We start from the raw sequence: 20,258 nt of genomic DNA on the forward strand, positions 1-20,258 counted from the left end.
AAATCTGTTCTTAGACAATTGTCACCATAACAAGATATCCCCTTTATTCCTGTTAAAGAAACACTTGTAAAATGTTGGATTTTCAATAACTTCCTTTCTTCAGTAACCATAGTCACCCATATACATTGCAAGGACCCAGGCAGAGACACATACACCAATAAAAATCTGACAATTTTTTTAATACTTCCATACTTTATCCAGAGCTAAAGACAAAAGTTTTGGCTTTGGATACATATTAAATCTCCAGCAACCATTAACCAAAACCCTATTAGTACCTATTCAGCTACCCACACATTTCCTCAAAATCGGCCCTATTCACTGTGAACCTCGGCCTAGGTCATTTAGGCTCAAGAGAACCTACCTAAATTTTAAAACATTAGAAAATGTATGATGCGATAAAAAAGAAACTAGTGATTTTGTGAAATGCAATCCAAAAGCTACACCTACAGTATAACTCATGGGACTTGCATTGCAAGTACATTCAAGTAGACAGGAACTGGGAAATATTATCTTATGACACATTTTAATAAGAAATATTCATGAAAGAGAAGACTGGTGGCTGGAATAAAACAAGTGTAAACTTGATTATCTACATAAGTTGCATTATGATAAGTTTATTTTTCTTAAGCCGAGGAACCAGCTTGTTACAATCCATTATGGAATTCCAGGGACAATATTGCTTCTCTGTATGTTCTACCTTTATCAGGAGCATGCAAGCTGACTAGCTAGAAAAAAAAATTAGAGAGGCCCACAAAACAATTTACTACATGTAAAAATTAATTTAATAGTTATGGTCCAGACCAGAATCTTACCACTCCTGGTAAAATGCCTTGAAGAAGATTTCTGACAAGTCCGTCCAAAATCCCTGATAGCAGTCTAGGTAGAGATACATAGTTTATATGGTCATTTGGATGCTAATAATTAATGCCAAAGTATAAGGATTGTTGACACTCACCCCCTTAGTAGCCTGATATTTATACCACCCAGAAGTGCGTTACAGTCCTCAATAACCAAACGGGGAACTCCTGTTGTCTCTTGCGTTAGTCTTGTTCTTGCTGTGATATTTACTTCAACCAAGATATCAAGGAATCCTAACAGGCTTAAACAAAATTCAAAACTAAGAACTACCGTATTTACAGCTAAAATTGTAATATCTTCTAACCTTATTTAAAAAAAAAATACATCCCATACAAAAAACTCAGTCATTGTGGGATTTCACTGCCCCCAAAAGTCATATAGTTACATAGTTACTTATTTAGTCCGGTTGAAAAAAGACACAGGTCCATCCAGTTCAACCATAAATAAATAAATAAATAAAATAAAAAATATCGTACAATACCATAAACCCAATTCTATACCTACAATTGACCCAGAGGAATGCAAAAAACCCCAGCAGAGCATGATCCAATTTGCTACAGCAGGGAAAAAAATTCCTTCCCGATCCCCCGAGAGGCAATCGGATTTTTCCTGGAACAACTTTACCTATAAATGTTAGTATCCAGTTACATTATGTACATTTAGGAAAGTATCCAGACCTTTCTTAAAGCAATCTACTGAGCTGGCCAGAACCACCTCTGGAGGGAGTCTATTCCACATGTTCACAGCTCTTACTCTGAAGAAACCTTTCGGTATTTGGAGATGAAATATTTTTTCCTCCTAGATGTAAAGAGTGCCAAGAGACATATGCATGTGGCTGATTTATAATTGTGTTTTTTTTTCATCATTGAGGAATCCCTGAAATAATTATTACATTTACAACTCAGAAGACATTAGCCACATCACACTGAAAGTCAGTGATGGTAGTCAGTGAAAAAATGCTCATTCCAGTGGTGGTCATTGTAGTGCTCTCTAACATTTGGGGACAGTGGGGAAAATGTTCTTATATTATCTTTAATTCACAATATTGGTGATCAGTAGAAAGAATGTTCCCCTTACAGCGAGCTACTGTAACATGGTCATTGGTGTCTTTGGTTACTTTCCTGAGACATCAGAGAAGCCCCATTTTTTTGGGCTTTGTCAACTGCTGTTGGTGCCAGAACTAAGCAGGCACCATCAGACAGAAGATCAGTCCACCATTCATGGAAAACCTAGCAACTATTAGAGCGGGGGTCAGCAACCTATAGATCATGATTTACCAGTAGATAGCGGACAGGTTACTGGTAGATCACAGAGTGGGCTTGCTGACCCACCATGCCAGAACATCAAACAGAGTGCCATGCAGAGGGACCACTTGTAAAGTTGGAGCTGTAGCAGGGAGAGAGAACTTCATAAGCCAATGCCTCCTCTGTAGTGCTGGCTCCTGTCCCAATGCGGAGTGATACCAACTGCACTCTATCTCAGGAGGCGATATGTTACCTCCTCACCACCTGATTTAAACCTGTGACTGCCACAAAATAGTATGACAATTATAGGATTTAATCAGGTGTGAGGAGGCAACACTGTGCCTGGTGATCTTTGACTTCTCCCATGTTGTATAATATGCCGGCACTGATAGCTCCCGCTCCGGCCAAAAAATATTTGTTAGAAACTAGGAATGTAAGTAATGATAGGGCTCAGACATATGTCAGAATCTCCCTACTCAGTGGCATATCAAGGGTGAGGTTTTGTGAGCAGCCCTCCCCAGGCCTAGGTAAAAAAAGTAGGATATTCGAGGGCATTGATCTTCTATCAAGTAGCGACTGCAGAGTACTGGTGCTTCTGTAAGTGGACTGAACCAGTGGCCCAGGACCAGTGTTGCATAAACTGACTGCTATTATCACAGACCATTCTTTCCAAAGACTTCCAATGTAAAGGGGAATTCTTATTAACCACCAAAGGAACATTCTTCCTCTGTTTGCCCACCAATGTAAGGAGGTCTTTCTTCTACCACTCACTTTAAAGATAACTGGGCTTTTTTCCACAGATCACCATTGTAAGGGGTATTCTTCTCAATAATCGCTGTAAGAGGCACTTTTCTTCAAGTGACCACAAATATTTGTGGGTCCTTCTCCCTCCAATTCCCAATGTAAGAGTACACTTCTCAACTAATCCAAAACATGAGAAAGAACTTTATGGAGCATTAGTGCATGGGGCTCTTCTCCAATGACCTACCTAGTGTAAGCAGATGCTACACTGACCACCATTGCAAGGGGACACTATTTTCTTTTAAACAAAAATATTCGCCACCACCAATGTCACTACTTGCTTTTCTTGTGTGGCTAATATTTTTTATCACTAATATAAAAAACATTATCAGTCCCATGTGTCAAATACTGTAGGTGCCTCATTGACCCTGCTATAATGAATACTTCTGGACTAAACTGTTGTTCATTAGTAAAAATTATGAGATCATAGTTCATAAATTGCTGCTCTTACCTGTTACCATTAATTGCCACTTTTGTATATAAATTAAGATGAACACCAATTCCTGGCAGGAGTCGTAAAGAAACTTGTGGAAGAGTAAGGTCTATAATTCTTAGGCTGTTATAAATAAAAAATATAAAATTGCAGAACAACTGATTTAAAGAGTAATATGATACAGATTAATTTGCAATGTAATGGAAATGAAGACAAGACTAATTATACAAATTTATGGCATAGTAAGAAAAAGTATGCATATCAGCGCTTTCATGCAGTCATCAAAGCCTAGATGCGATGTCAAATATTTTTTTTAATGTCATTAAAAACTATTGTGTGTGGGCTCCAGAGCATTTTCCGCTACGTTAAAAATGGCCATTAAAAATGTAGAACATGCTCTAAATTTTCTCATCGTTTTTAACGTTGTCGCTTTTAACGTCGTAAAAAATGGTCGTGTGTGGGATATAACGACTTAAAAAATGCTCACAATCAAGTTATGAGACGGGAGCGCTCGTTCTGGTAAAACTACTGTTCGTAATAGAGAGCACATTCATCACGCTGTAACAGACTGAAAAGCGCGAATCGTCTCTCACCAAGTTTTACTAACACGAAATTAGCAAAAGCAGCCCCAAGGGTGGCGCCATTCGAATGGTACTTCCCCTTTATAGTGCCGTCGCACGTGTTGTATGTCACCGCGCTTTGCTAGAGCATTTTTTTTTCACGATCGTGTGTAGGCAAGGCCACCTTAACAATAATCGGGTTAAAAACGGTCGCGTGTATGCGTCATTAGAACAAAATTTGCAATGTTTGTATGTGTTCATTAACTCCCCTATGATTAATTTTCCCACCTACATTATTTTTACATTTTATGGACATATAAGTTTTGGGACAACATCTGAATAAAATGTTTTTCTGTTCTCTTTATTCTGACATAGAAAAAAGGTGTACACACACAAATATGTATACATTATTAATTATATGTTTTTAAAACTATAATTGTATCAGACAATTACATTATTAAACAGAGGCACACTGCCATCTACAGGTTGCAGTGGCCTCTTTAGACTTAAACCAATATTTTTTCAATAAAACCTTCCATTTGCATGTGATACTTATGTCTGGCATAGTGATTGAAAGGGTGTCAAACTGGTTCCCCATCATCAGTGGGGACTGAAGCTGTCAGTGAGTATCTGCTGCCCCTTCCCTCAAAAAAGGTGTGCATGTCAGGAGCATGAGGTGCCCTATGTAAATAATATATTAGAAGTTCATAAATAAAAATCCCATGTGAAATGTTCAAACAATCTTCGTGTGTTCCATTCCACCAAAACCAAACAGAATCCTCAAATTATATGCATTACTGTGCTGCAGGTTATTTCCACTACCTCCATAAGGCCACACCTTCCGAGGAAGTCGTAATGAAAAAAACAAGTCAGGGCAGGGCTATACGACAACCAGAAGAGATGTCAACACGCTGAACAAAACATGATGCCAACTGGAAGTGACACAGGAAGTACGTTTTGTGAGAAGCGGTGTTTACTTACCGCATGGTTCTGGTGTTGTTGATGCCAATTGGCCCATTAATGAGCATGTTTTTATATTTATATGTGAGTGCATTTTAATTGGCTGTATGTTTTAAATAAAGCATTTTAAAAGGGGATTGCGCTATGTTGGCCATTCGTGTCTCTGATGGTTAGTTTACCCTTATTTTTGTGGAGCTGACGGAGGTGCATTGAAAGTGGGGCAAATTTTTAAGGAATTTTAAAGATAGCCTCTGTTTTATATATAGTCAGTGGGTCGGATTCAGATACGAGATACAACGGCGTATCTCCAGATACGCCGTTGTATCTCTGAGTGCGGGCCGTCATATCTATGCGCCTGAATCAGAGAATCAGTTATACATAGATTTCCCTAAGATCCAACTGGCGTAAGTGTCTTACACCATCATATCTTAGGCTGCATATTTACGCTGGCCGCTAGGTGGCGCTTCCGTATAGTTACGTGAGGAATATGCTAATTAGGTATTTACGCCGATTCAGAAACGTACGTCCGGACGGGGCATTTTTTTACGTCGTTTACGTTAGGCTTTTTTCGGCGTAAAGTTACCCCTGCTATATGAGGTGTAGCTAATGTTAAGTATGGACGACGTTCCCGCGCCGAGTTTTGAAATTGTTACGTCGTTTGCGTAAGTCGTCCGCGAATAGGTCTAAAAGCAATGACGACTTGCGGCGTAATTTCGAGCATGCACACTGGGATTTTTTCACGAACGGTGCATGCGCCGTTCACAAAAAACGTAAAATACGCGGGTCATCTTAAATTTGGATAAAACACGCCCACAACATCCCCATTTGAATTAGGCGGGCTTACGCCGGCCCACATACGTTACACCGCCGTAACTTAGGGCGCAAGTTCTTTCTGAATACGGAACTTGCGCCCAAATTTACGGCGGCGTAACGTATTTGAGATACGTTACACCCGCAGAAAGATCCGCTCATCTTTCTGAATCCAGCCCAGTGAGTATGGTATCTTATAAGGAGTGGAAATTGCCTGGAGCACAGTGGTGGATATAATTTGAGGAATGGAACACTCAAAGATTGTTTGAACATATCAAATGAGACTTTTATTTATGAACTTCCAATATATTATTTACACAGTTGTGTTCATTTGTGTTACATGTTCAGCACTGGGTGATTAGTGCTATGAAAATTATGTGTAACACTACTTAATAGTGTATGGTAATTCACTTTTTATGGTTACATTTTTGCAGTATGCTGTGCCTGCTGCCTGTCCTGATCTTAGATTGTCTCTAGAGAATGATGTCATCTACTGCCTGCCCAGACAACCAATCTTTGGACTTTTGTATAAATACTCTTCTACCAATACATGATCATCTTCAAAAACACAGTTACTCCTTGCTATTTCCTTTACTCAGTCCCAGTGCCATTAGAATATAAACTATATCATTGTGTACTAAGACCTTGGGGCAGCCAGATACCAGTAGGCATGCCTGCCTTAAGGTAAGACGGGCTGCTAAAGGCTGAAGAAACATTTTCTGCCCTCAGCTTTGGGGCAAGTGTTACAAAGCATTTATATTTAAAGTTTGGTTGCCTCTTGAAGACTTGTAATTGCACTCTAAAATTCGAGATTTAATATAAATACACATGATTTGTAGAAAAGCAGTAATATAGCTCTAGTTTATTTGACTTACCCAGTTATCCCCTGGACTGTGTTTAGGATCCCTCCATTGCCAAGTATTCCAAGAAGACCTCCTTCTCCAAGCAGTCCATTCAGCAATCCTCCATTTCCTAGGATGCCACCATTATTGTGAGGACCTGGACCATTGCCACCTCCTCCTCCACCACCAAGAAGGCCTCCAAGAAGACCACCAAGAAGCCCTCCACCACCACCGCCACCACCAAGAACTCCCCCCAAAAGACCTCCACCACCACCTCCACCACCACCACCACCACCACCAAGAACTCCCCCCAAAAGACCTCCACCACCCCCTCCTCCACCAAGCACACCACCTAATAAGCCACCACCTTGTCCACCTCCCAACACACCACCCAAGAGTCCACCACCACCTGGTCCTCCGCCACCAAGCAGTCCACCAACCAGCCCTCCCACAAGGTCCCCACCACCACTACCCGATGGGACTTTCAGGTTGTTTTGGGAAGTCTTTCCTTTCATTTGTCCAGAAACAGCTAAAAAAAAATGAAGCAAAGTAAAACATTTAATGGATTCTTTTTTTAATAACATTTTAATACAAGTAGAAATTTATACCATTTGCTCTGATTTGAAAAGTTATTTTCTTCTATAGGAGGAAAACTATTTGGAAAAAGAAAATTCAGTTTCTCCATATTCATCACTCAATTATCAAATTAATTATCATTACTGATCAAATGGGTATATAGTAGTGTACCGTCGTCCTAACAGTTCAAGAAACAAAAGGCAGTAGGTTATGCTCGTCTGTGCCAGCCCTGCTTTGGTAAGCTCCATATGTCCATTCCTCTTGGGGATATATTACAAAGATTGAACAGTATTTATGTATTATACATAAATACTAATAAAATAAAATATTAAGTATTATAGCTTTAGGTTGCTTGATTTATATGTTGGTTCACCTCTGTGGCAGGCAGGGGCGGGTTCCATCTTTTCCAAGTCTTTGCAACTGTAAATGTGCTTATTTGGCTCTATTGTATTTAAGATTGCTCATATATATGTTTGTTCTCCTTAGAGACACCCAAACATAAAAATCTCTGAAGTATACTCCTCAAGAAGCGAAGGGACAAATATCTAATCCCCTTCAAGGAAGGATGCATGTTAATTCTTTCCAATTCTTTTTAGAGATTCAATTCATTATGTGTACCGTATTTTCACTTTAAGGGCTATTTTAACTACTGTATGTTATGTCCTAAAAAAATTATACTTTTTTATATCCCCGTTTTTGTGAGTCTTTAACGTACCATGAAAGTCCAAAGTTGCCTCAAATTTGCTGCCTTTTGTTTCTTCAATTATCAAATTAGATTGGTAATGAAAAAATGTTGAAGGTTTGTATCCCACTGGCTTATTACAAGAGAAAGATCTATTTGCCAATGTTTTATTCCAACATCTCTACTTCATTCGACATTATTTTGACCATGATTTAAAAATATATAAAACAGGGAGAAGGAAACCATCTAATAATGGTAAACATGAGGGGAGAACATCTGGGATTTTAGGTTCAGATATCTTACCAAATAATCGGTAAGGAACCTTTTACCATTTTTTTGGTGCTTACGTTAATTTTGTGATAGAGAGGGGTTAATTTACTAAAACTGGAGAGTGCAAAATCTGGTGCAGTTCTGCATAGAAACCAATCAGCTTCCAGGTTTATTTTTTTTCTATCAAAGATTAATTTAACAAGCTGAAGTTAGAAGCTAATTGCCTACCATGCAGAGCTGCACCCGATTTTGCACTCTCCAGTTTTTGTAAATTAAGCACAAAATGTTTTACAGAATGCTTTATTTATATATATATATATATATATATATATATAGTTGTAAGTGCCAGAAACTGGTGACCTGTTAAGCTTGCTGTGATCCAACCAAAACTTAGATATCAATGACGGTAATGAAGATCAATCAACTCCTTCATAGCATTTTCACAGAATTCTCTCCATGAGGTACTTACTATTTATTATTAAAAACACATGAAATAATAAGGCTTAATTAAGTTAACTATTTAAAGTCTACCTAAAGCTAAAATAGTTACTGTTCATTATGAATACGAAGTGTGGAAGTATTAGCCTGTCAGGATTTTTTTTTTACATTTAAAAGCCTTTTTATTAGTATTGAAAAGGCCGTAAAGTAACAACATCAATGCTGACAACGGCATGCATCTATGTTGTACATATTCAGTCAAAGTAACATTTACAACAAGGTCTCTACAATCTAGCATACACAGAAGGAATGTATTACAAAGACAATTGGCAAGCTATCAATTTGTTGAACTCAAAATAATGGAGAGACCTAATCAGACTGTTCTCGAAATAATATAGCCCATATGGCCTGTTTTTTTGCTGTTTGTATCTCTGTTGTTGAGAAATACCCACTCTATTTCCCCCCCGGCGAGCATTGTCACAAGAACAGTAAATACGACTTACAGTGGTCACAAGAACAAAGGTGAGATGAAATCTTCCAACCGGGACACCTGTTCGAGTGATAACTGTCTAAAAGCAAATTTACCCTTTGGAGGATTTACGTTCACTTTACGAAATAGGCAGTTAGGGGAAATCTCTCCAACAGGACACAGCCAGTAAAAAAAAGCCCTAACACAGGCTATCCATTCTTTATCTAAAACTAAAAATCAAAAAAACATGTTTTGGCTTGTATAATATTTGAAAATCTAAAATGTAATGTGTTAAAGGAAAAAAAAAAAAACAGGCTATACAAGTACAAGTAAAATAACTGATGATACTGCCGGAAATTCAGTGAGCTCATATTTTCCTGCGTACTCAGAAATCTCAAAGCAGTGTTATCATCAGTGGGTCAGCATAGGAGCCTGGCAACTAGCAAAGGGTCAGCAAAACTTTTTTTTAATGTGACGTTTACCTGTAAAATATGTTTAATACATAATACCAAATCTAGTTATCGGGACGTGGCAGTTTAATATTTTTTCTCACATCTACAGTCCCACTCTGTGATGATTTGACTTAATATTTTATAATACGAGGTGTGTCTAAAATGTTCAGTAAATGGTCTGATATCTCAACGGCAACATTGGCCAGGTGCACGCACATGCACATGGCTATCCAAAGACATGTTGAGAAGTGCCACCTAGCGTGGAGTACACATCACCGTCAGGGTAAACCCACTATGGGCAGTCATATGTTGTCAGTGTGAGAGGTAGGGTCACAGTGCAATGGAGCAATGAGTGAACATCAAGTTCTGCTACAAATTCGGGAAAATGTTGGTGCAAGTGTACGGGATGGAGGCCATGAGCAGAAAATGTGTTTACGACTAGTTCGAACGCTTTTGCAAGAGGAAGGACGACGGATGAGCCACGTTAGGGTCGGCTGTCGATGAACCCCAGACATGATGGAGCAAGTGTGACAAATGCTGGCACGAGATAGGTGTCTGACTCTACAATTGATGGAGGCAGAATTGGGCAATACCAAGGACACAGTGCACACTAATGTCCGAAAAAATTTGGGTAAGTGGAACATCTGTTGCCGGTTTGTGCCACACAAACTGACAGACGAACAGAAAGCAAAACGGATAGAATCCTCTGGAGATTTAATTACCATGTGTGACCAGGATCCATCTTTTCTGCCAACTATCATCATAGGGGCTGAGACCAATTCTTGTCTCAGCTCTGCGTACCTTTTCTCGATCATCCACCGTATTGCTCTGATTTGGCACCTGCGGACTTCTTTTGGTTCCCCAGCCTGAAGAACATCATCAAAGGCGCACGTTTTGCAGACACGGCGACAATCCAAGAATGCGTGACAGCGATTCTGCGGTCGCTTCCTAAAGAGGCCTATGCTGACAGTTTCCAGAAGCTTTATGAACGTTGCCAAAAGCGTGTTGTGAAGGATGGCAATTTTTTTTTGAAGGCCAATAAAGGTGATATTTTGTATCTTCTGTTTTGTTTGTTTTCTGATACCATTCACCAAACCTTTCAGACACACTTTGTATATTGTTAGTAATTTAAAGCTGAAGTTTAATGTGGTTCTAATGGCTGGGCATTTTTTACCTTAATACATTCCCTGCATTAAGGTAAGCAATGGCTAGGTGTTTCTATAGCCCCCCCTCCCCCTTTATACCTACCAAGTCCTCACTCGATCCAGCGCTGTACTTGTCTGTAGCAGCTCTCTCCTATCTTCCTGCTCACCGAAGTAGCAGCGGGAGATATTGGCTTCTGCTTCTGTCAATCAAATCCTGAGAACAAAGAGCAGGGGGGGCTGAGCCACGGGGGCTGAGTAAACAGACATGTGTCCATTTACACCTACCTACCTTCAATCTAAACTGGTCCACCCAAAAAAAAAAAATGCAAGGGAATCCATCATCTTCAGTTTAGGCAGATTGGATGGGAGGGTAGTGGTGTGTAAATAGACACAAAAGTCTGTTTACTCCCGGCCACCCATAGGGCAAAGAGGGTTCGCTCTGCAGAAACTGAGCAGACACAAATGTGTCTCTGCTCTGATCAGTAGAAGATTTATGAGCTCATTGGAAAGGAATCCACCCCAAATGCATAGCTCCCAACTGTCCCTGATATGGAGGGACTGTCCCTGATTTGGAGAAATGTCCCTCTGTCCCTCTTTCCCCCTCATTTTGGTTTGGTCTATATAGTTGTATATAAAATGCACTTTTTATCTATCAGTAAGTGTTTCCCAGCGCTAAACCTTTCATCCAATTTCTAAATTGCTGTATTTGTAAATTTTTAAAGCCAATATAAAGGAATAGTAGTGGTAAAAAAAAGCCCTTGTGGATTTAATTAACCTTTTTTTGGCTAATTCTCCTTTAAGGGGGTGTGACAGGGGGCGTGTCCTATGCCTACATACTTTTGTTAGTAGGTGTCCCTCATTCCCATCTCAAAATGTTGGGAGGTATGCAAGTGACACAATTTGAATTATCCAGTCATGTGTAATTAAAACTGTTCAAAGTGAATAGGAATTTACATTTCACATGAAATAATCACAGTGAATCTCTACACTGTTTATTTGTTCATTTTCTTAACATTAGTAAATCTGCACATATGTCTAATTACATGTCTCTAGTATAGATTTACTTAGACTGAGAGATTTACCTTTGTAGTTTGTTTTTGATAGCTTAACTACTTGCAGACCTGCCACCGTCATTTTACGGCGGCAGGTTGGCTCCCCTGCGCAAGAGCCCGTAGCTATACGTCGGCTCTCGCGCAGGCCACTAGGGGCACGTGCGCGCCGCCGGAGGCGCACGCGCCCCTCCGCTCGCCCCCGACTCCCGTGCGTGTGCCAGGCGGGCACGATCGCCGTCGGGCACACGCGATCGCTCGTTACAGAGCGGGGACCGGGAGGAAAATGCTGATCTTCTGTTCATACAATGTATGAACAGATGATCAGTAATTTCCCCTAGTGAGGCCACCCCCCTACAGTTAGAACACACCCAGGGAACATACTTAACCCCTTCCCCGCCCCCTAGTGTTAACCCCTTCACTGCCAGTGGCATTTTTATAGTAATCCAATGCATTTTTATAGCACTGATCGGTATAAAAATGCCAATGGTCCCAAAAAATGTGTCAAAAGTGTCCGAAGTGTCCGCCATGATGTCGCAGTACCGAAAACAAATTGCTGATCGCCGCCATTACTAGTAAAAAAAAATTAATAAAAATGCCATAAAAATACCCCCTATTTTGTAAACGCTATAACTTTTACGCAAAAACCAATCAATAAACGCTTATTGCGATTTTATTTTTTTACGAAAAATATGTAGAAGAATACGTATCGTCCTAAACTGAGGAAAATCATTTTTTTTCTATATATTTTTGGGGGATATTTATTATAGCAAAAAGTAAAAAATATTCTTTTTTTTTTTTTCAAAATTGTCGCTCTATTTTTGTTTATAGCGCAAAAACTAAAAACCGCAGAGGTGATCAAATACCACCAAAAGAAAGCTCTATTTGTGGGGGGAAAAGGACGCCAATTTTGTTTGGGAGCCACGTCGCACGACCGCGCAATTGTCAGTTAAAGCGACGCAGTGCCGAATCGCAAAAAGTGCTCTGGTCTTTGACCAGCAATATGGTCCGGGGGTTAAGTGGCTAGGGTGTCCTGTAGGGCTTAGAAACCCTATGCAAATACATTTGAAAGTTAAACATACTGAACTTACATTTTTCAAAGTGAATATTAATTTTGCTCATTAAACAGCCTCTCTTCCTTTATTAAATGAACCCCAGAGTATAATGCAGACCTTTTGTTTTGAGAGTAAATCTGAAAAGGTTTATCTTACCATCATTTAATGCTCCTTTAGCCAGTCGTAATACAGCTCCCTTACTTCTAGCGCTACTAACGCAATGAGCTTGGATGAGAAGACAACATATAAAGGAGATACGCCACAGCCTGAACATCTTTGTAAGGAATAATGCTAAAAGAGTAGCACAAAATTGACATTACCATTTGAAATACCATAACACAAACAACAATATTTGAAATGAACTTGTGGATCCATATTTATTTATGGCATGAATGGAAAAAGCTATCGGATAAAACATATTCTGGGGAATGTGCATTCTATGAAAGTGACTTTCTTGCTTTCTGTTTAGATTAAAGTAAATGGTGGCTACTACTTGATCACTTTGATCACAATATCAAAGCAATAAAATAACAGTTTTTTTGGAAAGGCAAAATAGTAGGGCTGTGGAAATTAAATATTAATTCATCGATTAATCTTAAATTTTTTTGATCAATTAAATTTTTTTTGATCAATCAAATTTTTTTGATCAATCAAAATCCTTTTGATTGGTACTCACCTCTCTGCCGGCTTCCGGTTCCGGGCCTTCAGGGAGTTCCGTCAGAGATCTGGTGACATCACGGACACCGGCGGGGCTTGCCGTGTCCATCTGAAGGGCTCCTTTGCTGTGCCTTTATATCTGCATGCCGGTGGGACCTTACTATCTGCCACACGCAAGGGCTGTTACACTTCCCCCTATCAACCTGGGATTCTACAACCATCCACTGGGAGTTGTGATAGTTCCCTTCACGGGACATCTACATCCTGACGGACTGATGTTAACCCCTCCTCATCTGGATTCAGCAGTGGTATCGTTGTACACATTTTTATACCAGTATCATACTTGCCTACATGTTTTTATGACTGCTTTTGTTACCGTTTGGTATTACTCGCAACATTTTTTACAGTTTATGAAGCTACATCGATTTTATCTCCAGTGCAGTATTTATTTTGTTACCTACTTGAAGACTATAAAAGTTTTATTGCTATTCCCCTTGAGCGCTGCCTTTGTGTGTTTTTTGTATCCTGCTATCCATTTTCCAGTGGTTGGTAGCTGCACTGGGAATCAGCCTGCAAGGAGGAGATCAGCTAAAAGTAGTTGGATCTGTATGTGCGTTATAATTGATCGAAATTAGTCGATTAATCGATTAAAATAAAATGTATCAATCGAACACAAAAAATGTGATCAGTAACAGCCCTACAAAATAGATTTGGATCTAGGGTGACATGTCCAAGAGCAGAAGGCTTTCCTCCTTGCATCACTGTAATAAAATATTTAGAAATTAGACATGAAATTGCCTTTTTATCATGTTCTTTTTATTGATCTATATGTGTTGTATGGATCTGTGGAGACACAAAGAGTGGGGGGTCATGCGTGTAGCCTATGACATGGGCCTGTGGTAGATACATATAAAGCAGGGGACATGCCAGTGCCTGAACAGCATCAATAAATGACCCCATTCCTGACACAATACCCACAGTATGGCACTGCTTTTGTGCATCCAATTCAATACTTAAGCCTGAGAAAATTGAGTACTGTCCGTGATACTTTTTTTATTTGCACTAACATATCATTTTTCATGGATGAGCTTTCGGGGTGTGTCCCCTTCTTCAAGGTCTAAACAGTTGAGTACTGCTTGGACATGGAATAAGTGACCCCTGTGGTGGGATGGCTATTGCACAACATAAGACAGACCAATTGTGTGTACAGGGCTTCTCTTTTATACTCTGTAGCTCCTGCTGGATTCATCAATCATTTTTAAATGAATAAATGGTTGTGGAACGAATCATCAGAGTTTCATTATTTCTTATGGGGAAATTTGGATTGCAAGCATGTTTCCGGAATGAATTAGGCTCGCAATCCAAGGTTTTACTGTATTACATTTTCTTCTTGGGTTTAAAAAATTGCTATATATATATATATATATATATATATATATATATATATATATATATATATATATATATATATAAACAAAACAAAAAAAGCTATACCCACTGAACTTGTGAAAAGTAGAAGTTTTTACTGCGCTGATCCTGTGAATTTATATATATAATTATAGTGAATTTGGTGTATTTGACCCTTGTGTGTTAATTATCCTAATGAGAAATACCAATATGAAAAAAAATATATATAAATTATATACACTTGTAAAATTAATCAATGTGCACCAACCAATCAATGTACAATAATCAATAGGTAGATATATATAGTAACCAATAATCAATAAATCCGTGTTTCCAAATAAGCAAATAAATAAATAAATATAAACAAGTGATTTGTGCAACTGACGACGCAACTCTGATTTGCGAAACGCGTAGAGGCCTATGGGTAAGCGGAACTACGTCACACGCACACCTCCGCACAGTGGATTGCAATTGAACCGCTCCGAACCGAGGCGTGGAACGCACGCCGGCGAAGGAGAGCGGTAACGCTGAACAGACTAGTGCCGGTTCACAGGCACTGGAAAATGTGAGTGTAATTCTCTCTCTTTTTTATGCTATCGAGCAAAATAAATTTTATGGTTTTAAAAACGTACTACATCAAGCCTTTATTTTTGCAAGCTATTCACCCTATGGGGGAGCTGACAGCGGAAAAAGAACCTCTCAAATCTGGTGGAAAACAGGGCTGATCCCGTTACAAGCTCTTTTTAAAGTGTGGTCTGGTGAGCGCATTTTTTGTTAAAAGGTGGTGGAGACACGACGGGTGAAAAAAGTCACATATATTTTGCTGGAATCAGGGATTGCTGCACTTTTAAAGGAAAAAATATGACTTTTTCAGTTGCACAAATCACTTGTTTATATTTATTTTTATTTATTTGTTTATTTGGAAACACGGATTTATTGGTTATTGGTTACTATATATATCTACCTATTGATTATTGTACATTGATTGGTTGGTGCACATTGATTAATTTTACAAGTGTATATAATTTATATATTTATTTATTCATATTGGTATTTACTCATTAGGATAATTAACACACAAGGATCAAATACACCAAATTCACTATAATTATATATATAAATTCACAGGATCAGCGCAGTAAAAACTTCTTCTTTTCACATTTTCACACTTCCTAACATAAGTGTTTCACTATTACAGCAGCAGACCAATTTTTAAGAATTACTAAGATAAAGATTAATGAGCGCCGGTGATTAAACCCAAACTATATCCACTAAGCAGAGCAACAATAATTTAACTCTCAAAATATCATGATCAGTTGGTAAACCAGCTACAGATTCTACTTTGCCTTCTGAGTTGCTGCCATATCTATCTATGGAAAGGTATACTGTAGCATTTACAACTTAAACTACTGCTTACTCCTTGAAGATGAAATAGGTGAGAAGATATGATATGATGCTTTATCTGTTGAATTTATGGCAAATGTTCCACTTAAATTTGTCTTTTTATTCTTAAATTCTATTAAAAAAATTCAATATTTATATTTACATTTTAAAAAAATGTATTGAATTTTTACTATATTACAGCTTATAAACTACTGGAATCTTCAAACAGATTACAGTATAGATATAACCGCTCATTAAAGTAATGGAAACAACAGTCCCATTTCTACATTTCTTACCTTTTTCAAATCATATATGGAATTCTGAAGTCTTTGTGCATCTTCTAGTCCAAATAGAAAAGTGTGGTTAGAGATCCTTATATCTTGAACCAGGATAACACCCATAATCCTTCCTAGTTATCATTAAGCCAAAACGTATTATAGTTGCTTGAGTGATCCAAAGTAAACTATCAGTGGCAAATCAGGATATTTAAAACCATCAAGGTCATGCATTAGCTTGAACTATACCCATTTGTTCCAACTACAATGATAACAGGTCATTCTTATCTTTGCGTATCTTTAATAAGGATATTCTCCTTGCAGTTGGCAGGTGCCGCAGATATTGTATATTCAGAAAAAAAGGAGTACAGAGGTAAAAGGCTTTCCAAGAGTAATTCTTCAGCTCAATAATGTGTTTTCCTGTGGAGGGTTTATGTTTCAATCTCTTCCCACATTTCATGCATGTTGAAATCACAATAAAAAAACAGGTTATTATATATATATATATATATATATATATATATATATATATATATATATATATATATATATATATACATACAGTGGAACCTTGGTTAACGAGCGTTTGGAAAGACAAGCAACATTTTTTTTTTAAATACTGACTCGGTTTGTGAGTGTTGTCTCGCAAAATGAGCAGGATTCAAGCCAATGGGGTGTGCATTTGACCAGAGGTGCAGGGGCACCGGTGACACTCGGAATGGTTTAGAGCCGTTCAGAAATACTTGGAAATACTCAGTTTCCCGAGTGTTTCTGAGCCTTTCAGAGGGTTTCTGAGTTCAGCCAAGCTGTCCCCGAGTATTTCCGAGGCTCTCCGGCTCCCCCCTCTCTGGCCACATGTGCTATTGCATGCAATAGAAGTCAATGAGGATTGAATTATCTTCATTTTCATTGACTTCTATGGGGAAACTCGCTTTGATATGCGAGTGCTGTGGATTACAAGCATTCTCCTAGAACGGATTATGCTCGTAATCCATATATATATCTGACATGCAATAAGCTCTGTGATCAGGAAAGAAGACTGTGTAGAGCCTGAGCACTTCCAGTGTGTATGGTGTACTATTGTCTGTTTGGAGGAGACGTGGGAACTGCATGAAGTTGCAGCTGGACTAATGGCCAAGTGGAGTTGCCATTGGATCCATTAGTCGCTGTCCTGAGACCTATATCCCTGAGCTTGGCGAGACTGGTTCAAAACAGTCGCCCTTTCCGGTAAGCAGGCAACCACACTCATGGGTGTTTGAAGACACGTTTTGGTTCTTTTGGGAAGATTGGTGTCCCTCACTATTGTATTTGGAATCCCCTGGATACACTTTGGAAGTTAACCCTTCACATGGACCTTTCTTATTAAATTATGAATAGGACTCTGCCTTAGTTTTCTATTCACAACACTTATTTTTTCTTTTTTGCTCTTTTCTTATTTTTTTTTTGAGTGTTCATGATCATTATTTATATTTGCATATATGATTGATCATTGTGTTTGTCTATTTTGAGTCAGGGTTTCATTACCTATTTGCTTTTTATGCATCAACTACATTTAGCGCTGCACTCCTTTGAAATGTGTATATATATATATGTAGCGCTGACATTCTTGTATATTGATGTGTGTTTGCATACTTTAATACAACGTCTATGGACATTGCTATGTTTAAGTATTTGGAGCCATCTATTGACCAAATACTGGTAATGTAGAGAGATGTTTTGTTTAGGATTTTGGTTGCCTTGGAGACGAGGAGAGACCCAAATACTGGTAATGTAGAGAGATGTTTTGTGGAGGATTTTGGTTGCCTTGGAGACGAGGGGAGACAGAAGTGTAAACAAAAGGCTTCTGGATGCTGATGCCGAGCTGCTGGGGAGGGAAGGCTGAGCTCGGAGAGCTAGAGGACAGTGGCCGGATTGCAGAGACAGAGAGACACTCATCCGAGCATCAGAGAACCGGATCCATCCAGCGGAGCTGAACAGAGCTGACGGAGAAGCAAGTTGCAGTCACAGGACCCTGAACAAAAGTTACTACCCGGAGCTCCGATCCAGTGGGTGAGCGGGTCACGACCCACAGTTTGCTAAGTTTACACGCAGTTAGACTCATATACAGGCCTCACTGGGATTTATAGTTCCACAGAGGAGCAGAGGAACTGAAACTGAGAAGGCTTGGGGCCTATCTAATTTGACGTTTCAAGCGATTTTAAAATAGTTGTTGCAGTTACACCAGGAGCATTTTCACTTCAATTTGACTCATCAAAACTGTGGATTACAAATCATTTTAGCTAGCGAAGAAAAGAAGATCCAAGACCAAGTACTTTAAGTGAGATCTCACGCATAGCTAATAAAGTAGGGGGAGCTCTCAGGTATAAAATGTTTATGTATACTGTTTTCAAATAGCTTATGTTTAAATCAATTGTGCGGTCGTCTTACGTTGGGATGACAGCACAATTACTGTAATCACTTCTTTGCATATTTCACAGTAAAATATATCTCTGGTTAAGTATCCAGTTGTTGTGGCGTACTGTTTTTCTCACTCCAAGTGCAGTCAGTGGATCCTGGGGTTATAATACAGGTATTTTGTATTGTCTTACATTGTATTGTATTGCATTGCATCACAGCTGTGCCAAGGGGATTGAGCCAAGTTAGTGGGGTTTATTGGTAGAGTGCAGGCCCAAATTAAACCAGCAGCTCCTTCGGGGGTCAGTGCTACACGTGGGGGCTCGTCCGGGATTCCTGTCACTCTACAAGCAAGCCCGCCCCTTCACGCTATCATGGACCCCATCAAAGTAGTCCAATGGTGCGAAGCAGAAGGGACACGCTCAGAAGCGAGCGTGGTCATTGAACTTCCAGGGAGCGACTGGGGAAAGAAACAAATTAAAGAGGTGGTACAAGCATTGTCCCCGGACAGAAAGGCTTACGTGGTCGCAGTGAAACCCGATCCTGGGACCGACTGCACCTATGCACTGATAGAGTGGGAACGGGATGTCCCTGAAAACTTCCACGGTGCCAGTATAAAATTGTCCGAGTTCCACCTGACACACCCCAGCAAACATGAAGGGCGCTCTCCCAGTCAAAAGCAGTTAGAACCTTTAGACAGGAAAGCAGAGGGTGCTGTTAAATCACTGGCAGAACGACAGCTGGCTGATCTGAAGCGACAGTACTGTAACATACAAGAGAGGTTTCAGGAGACCTCCAGTATGATAGCTGAACGCATTAATGGGTTACGTGTCGTTTTGGAGGACCAGAAAGATGGCCAGATAACGCCCAACACTGGGAAGGTACTGAAGAAACGCACCCAGGGCCGCTTGCAGGAAGTAACCATCCGGAAGGATTTCCACATTGACGGCCAGATAGGAGAAAGAGGGCAGAAGGACAAACTGTCCTACACCAGCCTCCTACACCAAATAGAGTTGGGGCTACAGAAAGGATATCTGGAATCGGAAATTAGAGAGGCTGTAATCCATGCCATCAGCCCAGGTTCAAGTGTTAGGGGCATGTTGGAGAGGAAGAGTGGATTGACCTTGAACCAGCTAAAGAGGATACTGAAAAGCTATTATGAGGAGGAAGATGCCACTGAGCTGTTTCATCGACTGATAAATATGACACAGGATAGTAGAGAGACTCCTCAGAACTTCCTATTTCGGGCCATTGAGCTCAAGGACCGCCTGCTGTTCACATCAAAGGAAGAAGGAAATGGAGAGCATTTTGGAGCCGAGCTAGTTAAGAGGAAATTTAGGAGATCTGTGACTACGGGATTGAGGAGTGACTATATCAAGCTACAACTGAAGCAGTATTTGGAAGATCCCTCAACTCCGGATGAGGTCCTCATTGAGAAAGTGAATGAAGCGGATAAAATTGAGATTGAGAGGGACCAAAAACAGGGGAAACTTCAACC

At 39.6% G+C, this 20,258-nt stretch overlaps 2 protein-coding genes across 5 annotated transcripts in view; one reads left to right on the forward strand and one right to left on the reverse strand.

The window, feature by feature from the left end:
- The window catches only part of LOC120918787 (BPI fold-containing family B member 4-like), a 46,514-nt gene extending 30,027 nt beyond the window's left edge, over window positions 1–16,487 (reverse strand). For 3 of the 4 annotated variants that reach the window (XM_040330578.1, XM_040330579.1, XM_040330580.1), the window contains exons 1-6: window positions 16,388–16,487; window positions 12,801–12,935; window positions 6,542–7,037; window positions 3,355–3,459; window positions 956–1,099; window positions 813–876 (exon numbers count right to left, since the gene is read on the reverse strand). In XM_040330578.1, coding sequence (XP_040186512.1) covers window positions 813–876; window positions 956–1,099; window positions 3,355–3,459; window positions 6,542–7,037; window positions 12,801–12,918 — 927 coding nt within the window. In that variant the 5' untranslated portion in view covers window positions 12,919–12,935; window positions 16,388–16,487. The remainder of the gene's footprint in view (window positions 1–812; window positions 877–955; window positions 1,100–3,354; window positions 3,460–6,541; window positions 7,038–12,800; window positions 12,936–16,387) is intronic. The other variant, XM_040330581.1, reaches the window with a different exon arrangement.
- Window positions 1–20,258, forward strand: part of LOC120918789 (BPI fold-containing family C protein-like) — a 332,741-nt gene that overhangs the window by 39,254 nt on the left and 273,229 nt on the right. The gene's annotated exons all lie outside the window — the stretch shown is intronic.

This window comes from Rana temporaria, chromosome 12 (assembly GCF_905171775.1).
Source record: "Rana temporaria chromosome 12, aRanTem1.1, whole genome shotgun sequence".
NCBI lineage: Eukaryota > Metazoa > Chordata > Amphibia > Anura > Ranidae > Rana > Rana temporaria.